The following is a 12,286-nucleotide window of genomic DNA, read 5'->3' on the forward strand; positions in this document are numbered from 1 at the left end:
TAGTTTATATTAGAGTCTTAGACCTTCCATTTTCTTTCTATCATAGCAACCCAGTGATTATTCTTGATGCCATGGTTTTGAGTCTTGACAATCTTTTTACCACTGCTGTAGATGGATACCTTAAAATAAAAAGTCAAAAAAAGAAAAATTTTAAACCATCCAAATTCACTGGCTGGACACATCTGGAGGTGAAATTTGGCTCGGGTTCGCCTAGGTTCATCCAGGCCAAGCCCACGGTCTGTGGGCTGGACCCTGACCAAACCCACAGAGGACTAGACCAGGACTCCAAACCCAGTTCGAACCAGACCAGGACCTGGGGTTACCTGGGGAAGAACCGGTAACATTGCTACAAACAGACCCAGGTTCCAAGCTCATGGACACGTGACATCTCATAATTCCATTTAAAGACCTCTCCTGTTGATTATTAATACTTTTGATTACAATGTAATAGCTGCTATTGCAATTTTCAAAAAATCATGGATCCTTAAGCAGTAACCAGCATTACCAACCCATTAAACTATTGTTTTAACAAAGAAACATGTTGCCAATATCAGCAAACGACCATGTCAATTTTCCACAATGAGATGAAACAAGGTGATAAATCAGGTGGACTTTCATAGCAGCAACCCAATATCCTAAGAGAAATGTTATGTATTGGAATTGGGTAAACTTCCAGGTGGGGTGTACCCCAACAATTGAGGCCAGGTGCAAGTCCAAAGTGATATTACTGGAAGAAGAGATTCTCCTTAGCATCCAATTGAAAGGTTAAACTAATTAATAGTGAGACTGGGTACAAGTCTTGAGTGAGTAACAGAAAAGCTTTCCCATGTCATCCATACTAAAGGTTTCCAACGAGAGGAATTAACAATTTAAAGAAATGGATAGGTACTCATCTAAGGATCTCGGATTGTGTATTACACTATCTCCCTAACCGATTCACAAAATTACAAATGCTTCTCCGATCAGCACAGCTCAAAGAGACAAATCCCAATTCAAAAAAAGTAAATCCTAATAAAATCGTTACCTGCTGAGCAAACGCAGACGGATCTATGTCAGAGTGAGAGGAAAATTCCTCCGCCATCCTTGAAAATCCACTCTCTGAGGCCAATGCTTCTGTTAACCCCTCTCAGAAATCCTCTGCAAATTCCCCTCCACTAAATACCCTGCACACCATGCCACTATACAAAGGTTAAGCTAAAGCTTGAAGCCGACTTTCCCTCAGCTTCAACATTGTTTATCACTATTCTCAAAATACGCATCTACCCAAAACCAACAAACGGTAATATAATTTTCCCCAAAAAACGCTAAAACCCACTGTCTCTCTAACCCTAAAACGAATATTCTTCCCATTTCCAAAACACCCGACGGATCAGATCCAACAAGAAAAAAACCATAACTTTTAAAAAACAATAACAACCAAAAACCCACCTTCTCTCAGACTCTGCAACCATTGTTTTCACCATTCTCAACACGCCCACCCGATCTAATCCAACAAAAAAAAATCCTATAATTTCATTTAATTTTCATAAGACAAGCAATCGAGCCTTAACTAACGAAAACCAAGGCTAGTTTTTTATTTTAAAATAACCTGGCCTTAATTTTAACCGACACTACAAGCATACAAACAAATAAACAAATACTCCCCGAAAAAGAAATTAACTTGATTGAAATCACTTAGTGAACAGCTTAAATTAAGATAAGACGGCCATGAAAAGCTTGGATTCGGTAAAGAATAGCACAGATCCAAAGCAAAATTGTATGAAGAATACCTGCGTCAAGCTGATCTCTGAGCCTCGGGAATGACTGCAAGTCCCAAAATAAGTAAGAAGTTAGCTATGATTGTTTTTTCTCTTCTCAGATCCCATTTTATATCGCCATTGCAATCCTGTAAGCCCAAAGTTATTTTAAGAATGTTAGCCAACAGTCACATGACTTGCCCAAGTAATAGAGGTATTTGATTTTATCATATTAGACTAAAGACCATATATCTCCTTGGATTTTATCATATTAGACTAAAGACGATGTATCACTTTGAATTTTATTATTTGATCAACGGAATGTTAGTCATTTTTGGGTCTTATGGGAACTCACATAAGGGTTTGATTTTTTGAAATCTTTGAGATTAGCACGGAAAATCTCAGGATTTTTTTTTTTTTAATGCATATATAGCAATAAAATCTTAAGATACTGGGTATATAATTTTATTTTTGTGAGTTTGATTTTTGGAAATCTTTGGGATTAGCACGGAAAATCTCAAGATTTTTTTTAATTTTTTTTAATGCATATATAGTAATAAAATCTTAAGAGCTGGGTGTATAATTTTATTTTTTGGGTTTTGGATCTCTCTCTAAGGTGTGGGATTGGATTTTCAAGAAATTCAATTAATTTTTTAGTTTTTTAATTATAGTGGTTGATTGTGTTTAAATTGGGGCCTTTCATTTCAATCATGTTTATGTTGAATTTTTTAAAAAATGTTGTTATAAGAGAGAAGTTGAAAAGTATGCTAACATTTTTTTATTCTTAAAAATTCTTTAAAAAAAGGATAAATGTGATTTGGTCCCATTAACTTCACATTTAGAATATATGTTTTATTATCAAATGGATTTTGAAATTTTCATATGAAGATGTTCCTTGGAAAATTCCAGTTCCACATTAAATTACAATTGTTATTATCTCTAACCTCTACCATTGTATTCTATAGACTGATAAAGTGTTACTAGCAACTAACTTCAAAATATGTGTCCCTTATTCAATTAATTTATTCCATGGACAAAATACTCAATCCAATATTTCTCATGTTAAGATGAATAAATATAAAGAAAATATATTTAATATTTAAATATATGATTGTGACGAAATCTTATATTATCAAATATATTTTAGAGCAATTGAATATTAAATTTATTTATTTGACTCAATGGGCAAGGTATATGCAACACCCAGAATGCACCTTTGACCATATTAAGTAATTAATTGAAAATCGTAATACAACAACAGCTTTTTAAGTCAAAGATGCATCCTAGGTGCTCATAGATATTTGGAGTATTTTGTGAGATACTCTTGTAATGGTCAATTCTATCTATGATGAATTTATGACAAGTCTATGAGTGGGCTAATTTTTAGCATGTAGATTAGAATGAATATTTAAGAATATCCTTTAATAATTATTTTAGACCTAAATATGGCCTTAGAATTTGGGTGCCCAACTTAGCCTCATTATATTACAAGCATGTAGGTGTTTGCATTTAAGGGGATTTTTGGATCATTTTACAACTCAATTGTTTTGTATGAGCATTTGTGCTTATACAAATCCCTCTACGTACAAAAATGTATTAAAGGTTGAAAGCAATAAACAAACTCCACTTGGTCTCTTGATGCAATTTCACTTAGAAATTGGAGTGGAGCTTAAGAATGGGTAGGTTATTAGTGCATGTGATTGTTGCAACTTGTGGGTAAAGTTATGTGAGGGTTTGTTGCCAGTTGCATATTTTGGAGTTTATCTTTTGGTTTAAAGCATATTAGTGTTGGTATTGTTTTGTGATTTATATTTTTTTTGGATGTTTTGTTTTGATAGTTTTTAAATTTTCTATTTGATTTTTCTCAAATTTGTTACGTATTTTTGTGTGTTAAATAAGTTTGTAGAATATTTTTTGGGGGGATATTATAGTAGTATCAAAATTATTATCTTTCCAATTTATAAGGGAAGTTAAGGTTTAATCATAGAAGGGTTTTGGAAATATATGATAGAATTATGAAAGAAGAATGATGATTTATAGAAGAGTCTTCAAAGGTTGCAAGATAGCATGCAAGATTTAGTTCTAGCTAAAATGTCTCAAAAAGAGGAAGAAGACATATATCTTATCCAAGAGGAGATTATGTGAATACAAAAGAGCAACATAAATATAGAGAATCATTCGAAGAATAATTGTCTACATTATTGGATGGATACCAAAAACAATCTAAAGATTTCAAGGTGGATTTATCTTTTGAAAAATATGTTGAGCTAGCAAGGAAATACAATAAAATTTTGCATGGAGTCAACTTCACTTCCTTGGTCACCCCATTCAAGGAATTTAAAATAAATAAAATGGTTTATTTTGGGCTTCCTAGGGAGGACTGACTTAAGGTATAAATGAAGGATAGTTTGAGGATTAGTGTGTAAGAATTTCATTATATATCTTTCCATTTTTGAAGAGAAGATCCAAACATATTTGAGAGTAGATTTATGAGTAGAAATCAAACCATCTCTAACTTGGTGAGAAAAGTTGTGCAGACCTTGTAAACACAAAGTATCAAAGGTTAAGAGTAGATTTCAAAGAAAAGTTATTACAAGCTCTTGAGCATATTTGTTGTAGAATCATTATTCTAATTTGGAGTAGACTTATGTGAAAGATAAGAATAGATTTGAGGAAAGAGTTAATGATGATCATAAAGATATTTAGAGCAACCATCTAAGGCAAAATTGTAGTAGACTTAAGAAGATCGGATTCTTGTCTCCAAAGGTTGGTGCCTCTCATTAAAGAAGATTGGTTTCTCTAACTGAGTTGGTGCTTAGTTGTGGGGATTGGTGTCTCCAATGGTTGGTGCCTATAAAATCATCTAGAGGGGATTGGTGTCTCCTATGGATTGATGCCTACAAAATTAGTAAGAAGTTTTCAATACATAAGTAATATTTTGCATGGCATTCTCTAGCAAGGGTTTCCACATAAATCATGTGTTTTTTTGTGTTCTTACTTGCTAGATCTTACATGTGTGGTTGATTAATCTTTTGAAGTATTGTTAGTGGATCTAATCAAGTTTTGAAAAGTAAAAGATTATTGATATGTTGATTCAACCCTCCTCTCGATATAATTATGTGCTCTTCAATTTTGACAAACTATATGAACTTTTCCTAACCTCTTAACTTGCATTTCCTCTAGGGAACCCAAAATAAATAAAAAACCTCAAATCAATTATCAACAATGGGCCAACAAAGGAAAATATTAGACCGAGCTAAAGTAAAAAAAAAAAAAAGTAAATTGAGATACAACAAGATGGAGGACAATATAGCACATGCTATCATTGCTAATTTGTATATATTTAGTTGAATGCTTGTAAATTTTATCACATAATGATAATATGTTGATTGTTAATGGAAATTGAGAAATGTGTAAAATTTAGACTCTAAATTAAATCAATTTTGAAAGCAATGTTTAAAATTTACATTCTAAAATGGAATTGAAAAATACTCATAAGTTAATTTATTAAATTTAAATGGAAATGTGTTGAATTATTGATAAAGAAATAAAAAATCACCAACAATAGTTTGGAATATGAACTATAATATAAACACCTAGTAAGTTTTAAATATATTCTATTTGTCAAATCATCTCCTCGCTTGAACCATGAGATTAAGGGCCATCCTAATCCTAGTCTCTATTTTTTGGCTTGCATACATCCATATAAGTTCATCTCTTCACTACCACTACATGTCTATTCATTTTATCATATGTGATTGTTGGTATTTTGGTATGGTTTTATCATTGATGTCAACACTTACTAAAACTCTAGCACTTTGGAGATTCAGCAACATTCACCGACAAATGCACAGTCACCGATATATGGTACACCGACAGGATATAATGATCACCGGCACTTGGAATGGCATGGAAAACACTTGGTTATGTCGAAGACATTGTTTGGACATCTTATCTTGGATAATTTTTTATTGGTATATTCGTATTTGCATATTTGTTGTTACCGGCAAATAGGTCCAGGTTATGCATCGACAAGTTTATCTTTTCCAGATCAGCATGGCATGCTATGGAGATGATTTATTGTTGTTGTAAATGCATCAAGCTGACATGTTGAATCAGTTATTGCATCGGATATTGTATTGTTTGTAAAATGATTTTATTGCAATATCTTGTAGAGACGACCTACTAAAATTGGTCTTAGGTTATGGTATAAATGTAAGATCTTATTTGTAAGATCAAGTGTGGAATGTGAAAAAGAATTGTGTGAAGGTATATGCGAGAATAAGCAGAGCTATACACGAAGACATCATTTGAAGGTGAAGCTAGGTTTTTGTGAAAGCATATCAGAACTACACCGGTATTGAATCCAGCATATGAAGATGCTATTTTATGCGGTACATTCTTATTGGATTTAACCATCTAATTGTAGTTAGTGTGACTCCCATTTTGTGATTGAGTAGTGAGCTCTAGGTGCTTGGCCTTTCTACATGTGCAAACCCCATTTGTATACACTTACTATCTGCAGTAGTATCATCTGATTGTGGGTAAGGTTTCCCACCGTGGTTTTTCCCCTTACAGGGTTTCCACATACAAATATTGGTGTTATGTGTTGTGGATGACTTTGTCTTTTTGTTTCATGCATTAATTCTTACCGGTATTGCAATTATCTGGTAAAACTGATTACTGGTATAACAAACTAGTTCACCGGTATTAAGCAGTAGACTGGTTAAGTTGTTTTTGGTTTAAATTTATTTGACAACTGATTCACCCCCCCCCCCCCCCCCCTCTCAGTTGTCTTCGGGACCTAACAGTGATAGTATTGTTTGAAGTGTTAGGGGGTGGGTGCAAGAAGTTGGGTCCCAATTAGGGGTAAGTGTGTGGATTGGGAACAACACTGCTAGGAATGGGGCCCTGTTATTTTCTAAATGACGCCCCATTGAGACCAGAAAATAATGGGGCCCCATTTTATGAAAATATTTTCAGAGCAAAAAATATAATAGGGCCTTCTTATTTAAATAGGTTCCTATTTATATAACGAGTCCTTGTTATTTAAAAATATGAAAACTACCCCACCATGTGCCTTAGGATTCGAATCTAGTAAGGCCTGGAATGCCCAAACCTAAGCCTTGGACTCGCAAGTACAAGTTTGGGCTATGTGAATAACAAAATACTGACTTTTAACATATGTTTGATGCCCATTTCTAAAAAATTATCAGATGAAATTAAAACCCATTAGAGATTATGTTGTTTAGATTTTAAATATATGTTTTCTTAAGATTTGATTAGTTTTCTATTTTTAAATTAATTTGTAATGGATTTGGTCCATAAACTTGAAATATTAAGTTTTCTTATTTATTAATAAGCTTTTTGTTTTTACGCTTTTTGAAAAACAAATTATATGACATCAATCTACTAAGACTTCTTTTCAATTTTTTTAAAAACTTCAAAAAATGATAAGTTTAGGTCAAATTATGGTGGTCATACACGAGGGGTTTTTAAAATAGCAAATATGCCCAATAGAAAATTAATAAAAAAATATATTTAACAAAAATTTACAAAAAGATATCCCCATCAATCTTCAATGTGTTACAAATATTTTCCCAAAAGGGTTTGAAAAGAAAACTTTATTTGTGTCAAAAAATGGTGGTTGTACACATGCATGGTATGGTCCTAAAAGAGGCATTTTTTAAATAGTGGTTTTTAAAAACCCCTTTTGAAAGTCAATTTTTATTAGTTGGGTATTAAAATAAATTACATATTTGAAAACTAGACTTTGAGTGGTACATTTTGTATTACTGATTTTTTCAAGATTCAATCTTTAAGTGATTCAATTTTTTAGGTCAAACGTAGTAAAATCTAAAAAATCAGGGAATTCGCCAAAAAGTGGACTCAACTTCTTACACACAAACCCTATTCTTCAACATATTGACCTCAAGATTCCAATGCTCTTTCAAAAGGAAAAAAACTGATGGCATATCTTGTTGTATTTGTCTCAAGTAATTTTCTAAATTATTGTCAAGTTTGTTTCTTATCTTTGATTTATATAACTCTAATGCACTAAAATCTCTCTCATCCTCCACTAAGCCTAACATCATGGTTTGACATATATTGAAAAAGTTTGAAATATTTTGATATTGAATAATGCATTATTTCACCATCAAAGAATCAACACTAATAGTTTTTTGTATTGGCTATATCATTTAATAATAAAATATAGATCATTTGGGCCTAGATCATACATACCCCCCTACTCAATGTCATTTGTAATAATGAAAGAAAAATAGTAAAGAAATAAATAAATATAAATAATCCTATATATAAAATAATAAATAAATTATCACTTGCCATTCATTAACTCGTTAATGTGTATGGTTGTAACTTTTCTATGATTTGAATCAAGAGTAGAACAATATGTGTAAAATGTTAATTCATAGTTACAATAATATTTATATGAATGCATATTGGGTGAATCTTGTTGTCTGATTGTAAAATAGTGGAGCATAAATTTGGTGAATCCCCATGTGATTGTAAAATGGTGCGGTAAAAATTTGGTGTAAATGGTCCATGTAACTGTTAGGTAAATTGAACCATAATAAAACATATATTGGTATTATGACCCTATTATAAAAACAGTTATATTGGTATTGGCAGAATTGGTTCTCATACATGGCGAACTTGTAATGCTATTGACAAATATGTCTGTAAATTAAAACATGCTTCTAAAATTCTAGGTGATTTCTTCTTATAAGAATGTAGGATGTTGTGGTTAAAAAATAATTATTATAAATGCCTTATAAATAAATTGGTGGCTAATTAACATGCATTTGATCAATAATTCATAATATCATGGTCATTTTACCCTCATTGATTGCAATATATTTTCTAAATTTGAATTGATAAAAATGAGCTATTCACCATTTGACAAAGATTTGCCACAAAAACCTCTTGGTTCTTGCTTGTATTCTTATCTTATGGTTTCATGTTTACTTATTTATGATGCTAATCTTTGTCGTAATTATATTTTATATTTACTTATGCTTATTTGATCCCATCTAACACATATGGCTATTCACACTTGTTTGTGGTCCTCATGGGAGGCAACATTAGGTGGGTCCCTAACTTCCCCTCCTTTTGAATGCTTTCATTATCACACCTTATCAAGATTTTATGCTTGTTATATGATGTTATCTATGACATTTATCACATGACTTTTGAGTTTTACATGATACATCTTGCTCTATCTCCTATAATTCACTGTATCCCTTATGTGTAACCAGTTGGAGGAACATATGCATATAATTAACATTTCTTTGATGATTTTGAGTGCAATGATTAGCTTATGACTATCATGGCTTCCTACCATTCCAAAAAAATCATATGGCTTCCTATCACTCCCAAGGGATCTTTACATGGATTCTCACTCTACCTAATGGATTGTCACATGACCCCCACCATGCCTAATTGATTTTGCCTTTTTAGTCTCTCCTTTTTTCATTTACATTTTTAGGTAATTACTATTTCTATCAATTTCAAATGAATTCTAGATGCTAATCATTAGAATTTTTCGTATTTGTAGGTTTCTCTCCTTTTTTCATTTACACTTTTAGGTAATTACTATTTCTACCAATTTCAAATGAATTCTAGATGCTAATCATTAGAATTTTTCATATTTGTAGGTATCAAAATGAAACAACCATTGCTAGGAGAAAGACCATATTGCCACCTGTATCTATATCCTTCTTATGAGATCTTGGATATTTACTTTTATGTTGATTGCTTGTTTTACTTTGTTATGCATCTTCATCATAGTTCATAGGCAAGTTGGATTGGGGTAAAATATAATTGAGAAAAACATACGTTGCACTTTTTTCCCATTTTCAGTCCCATTTTGACTATATTATGTCGAAGGCGATGATTAGTATACAAGGAACATGTTTAAATGTGAAAAATGATAAACTATCTAAACCTAACCTAATCCAATTTATGCACATCCACATGGACCAATCTTGATATGCATTTTATTTATTCATTATCCTAGGTCTTGTGGGCATGATAATGACCTAGAAGTAAAATATAATTGAGAAAAATGTGTGTTGCACTTTTTTCCCATTTTCAATCTCATTTTGACTATTTTATGCCGAAGGCAATGATTAGTATACAAGGAACATGTTTAAATGTGAAAAATGACAAACTATCTAAACCTAACCTAATCCAATTTATACACATCCACATGGACCAATCTTGATATGCATTTTATCTATTCATTATCCTAGGTCTTGTGGGCATGATAATGACCTAGAATTTTCAAATTTAAACTTAAATCTTGGTTCAAGCTAACTAACTCCCTAATAGTCATTGCTTGTTGACTTGAGTGTAAATTTCATTAATTTGTATGTTGGAATAAAAAGATTAATCTAAATCACTAGGAATTCAAAGAGATCGCCATCTAAATTTAGTCAAAAACTAGAACATAGAACATATCGTGCAATTGTGTGTATCTATAATCTTTGTTCTAAAATCATTAAATCAAAAAGAGGGTTTTGACCAAAGGAAAAGACCTTTGTTTGAAAACTTTTAAACGTGTTCATCAACATCACTTTATTTTCAAACACAAATTCTAGAATTCTAAACATCAAGAAGTTCACATGTCATTTTTATGGGTGGAGATCAAATTTACAAGACAAATTCATTTTCATAATCACCAAAAATCAATTTAATAAATACAAATTTGACTTACGGTAAAATCTAGATAATCGACACCTATCAAAACTTTCCAAGCACAAGTCCAATTATTATAAAGATTTTAGACATAAAAACATAATTTCTAGTAAAAAGTCTTTTCATATCTAAATATGGAAAAGGAAAGGATCTTTTATAGTCCACAAATGAGGTGTACATTGTTGAAATAGTAGCTAGCTCGGATACCTATTGTATACACTTGTATTATCCTCTCTGTAAATATGTCATTGGGCTGGACCCAAAATGTAACGTGGAAGTCATCTTAATAAGTTATTGGGCTAGACCCAAATGTAGCGTGATAAAGCAATACAATGTGTCATTGGGTTGGACCCAAAATGTAACGTGCAAGGGAAATTAAACAACTATTGGGTTGGACCCAAATGTCCAACGTGGGAATATACAATAATATATTATTATTATTCATGCAAGTCAACCTGAGGGTAACTAGCGTCTTAGGTTGATATATAATCCTCCAAGATGAAGTCATTTGGAGACTCAACACATTCATTTTTCTTATATACTCTCCTAGCAATGATTCTCTCTATTGCGAACTTGTGCAAGACGATTATGCAAGGTTGACTATAGCAAAGTTGTCAAAGTTCATCTCAAGGTATCTTGTGCAAATCAGATCCAGACTTCTGTTGCTTCACCTTATCATCTGTTGTTAATGAAGGGTTGCATCCATCACTGATTTCTTGAACTACAATCTGAGATAAGTCTTGTAAACTATCCATATTTGAGATAATACATATCACATTTAAAGGCTAGGTTTTTCACCTCCACAGGGGAGGTTTTCCCAGGGTGTCGGTGTCTTGTGTTTTACTGTTGTTACTGTTCTTGTGTCTTTTGTTTTATTATTGTTGTTTCTTATACACAGTCTGATTGTAATCAAATTGGTTAAATTAACATCTGACTTCTTTAAAATCAACATGGTATCAAAGCCAAGTCCAGGCTAGGAGCCCCAAGCACATGGGAGGTGTGACTTAAGGGGGGGGTGTTGGTGTTGGACACCCGAACTGACGATGGATTGGTCCAAGAGGGGCCAGTAGCTCAGTGGTAGAGCACTCCAACAATGTATGGAAGGTCCGAGGTTCGAGTCCTAGCTGGTCCACGTCTCAACATGGTATCCCTTCTTTGGGCGAATTCTAACATTCTTTGGCATAATGTCCAAACTTGTCGCATCTGAAGCAACAGACACATGAAAGATCCCTTGGCTTCTTCCTTGAATCAAAAGTTGGAGGTCTAAAGTCTCTATCTCTTTTGAAGTTGTTCTTCTTCCAATGATCCCCCTTTCTTCTAACATGTTGGGATGCAAGCACATGTTAATCTCCTCCATGAGAGCCTTTATGCATTTCTCTGGCAGCTAGGCGAGACTCCTCTTGAATACAAGCTGACCCGAGGTGATCGAAGGAAGGGAATTCAACTCTTCCACTTATGCTTTGAATGAAGGAATCCCAAGAGTCGGGAAGACCATTCAACACAACCATGACAATATCCTTGTCCACAACCTCACTTCCAGTGGTGTTGAGTTGGTCCTTCAATTCTGAAATCTTCATGAAGAAGTACATGACCGAATCTCCTTTGCACATTTTGACTTGAAGAAGTTGTTTCCTCAATGTGAGTGTTCGGCTGATGTTGTTGATCTCATATATCTCTTCTAGATGTTTGAACATCTCTCGTGATGTCTTCAATTTGGAGATGACTGACACAAGGTGATCCTTCACGGAATCAATAAGAAACTTCTTTGCTTTGAGAGCATTCTTCTTGAATCGCTTTAGCTCTTCCGGATCCAAAGGTTCAAACAGATCCAT

The 12,286-nt window shown here is 33.0% G+C and overlaps 1 protein-coding gene and 1 long non-coding RNA gene across 2 annotated transcripts; both read right to left on the reverse strand.

Annotated features, from left to right (window-relative positions):
* Window positions 1–1,076: 1,076 nt before the first annotated feature.
* Window positions 1,077–2,057, reverse strand: LOC131857164 (uncharacterized). The gene is made up of 3 exons (XR_009358575.1): window positions 1,770–2,057; window positions 1,429–1,483; window positions 1,077–1,163 (listed from the first exon to the last, which is right to left on the reverse strand). It is a non-coding gene; the product is annotated as an uncharacterized LOC131857164 (long non-coding RNA).
* Window positions 2,058–11,797: 9,740 nt separating this feature from the next.
* LOC131856567 (uncharacterized) lies at window positions 11,798–12,286 on the reverse strand. The gene has a single exon (XM_059208408.1). It carries the CDS (start codon window positions 12,284–12,286, stop codon window positions 11,798–11,800), a length of 489 nt encoding a protein of 162 aa, XP_059064391.1.

This window comes from Cryptomeria japonica, chromosome 7, assembly GCF_030272615.1.
Source record: "Cryptomeria japonica chromosome 7, Sugi_1.0, whole genome shotgun sequence".
NCBI lineage: Eukaryota > Viridiplantae > Streptophyta > Pinopsida > Cupressales > Cupressaceae > Cryptomeria > Cryptomeria japonica.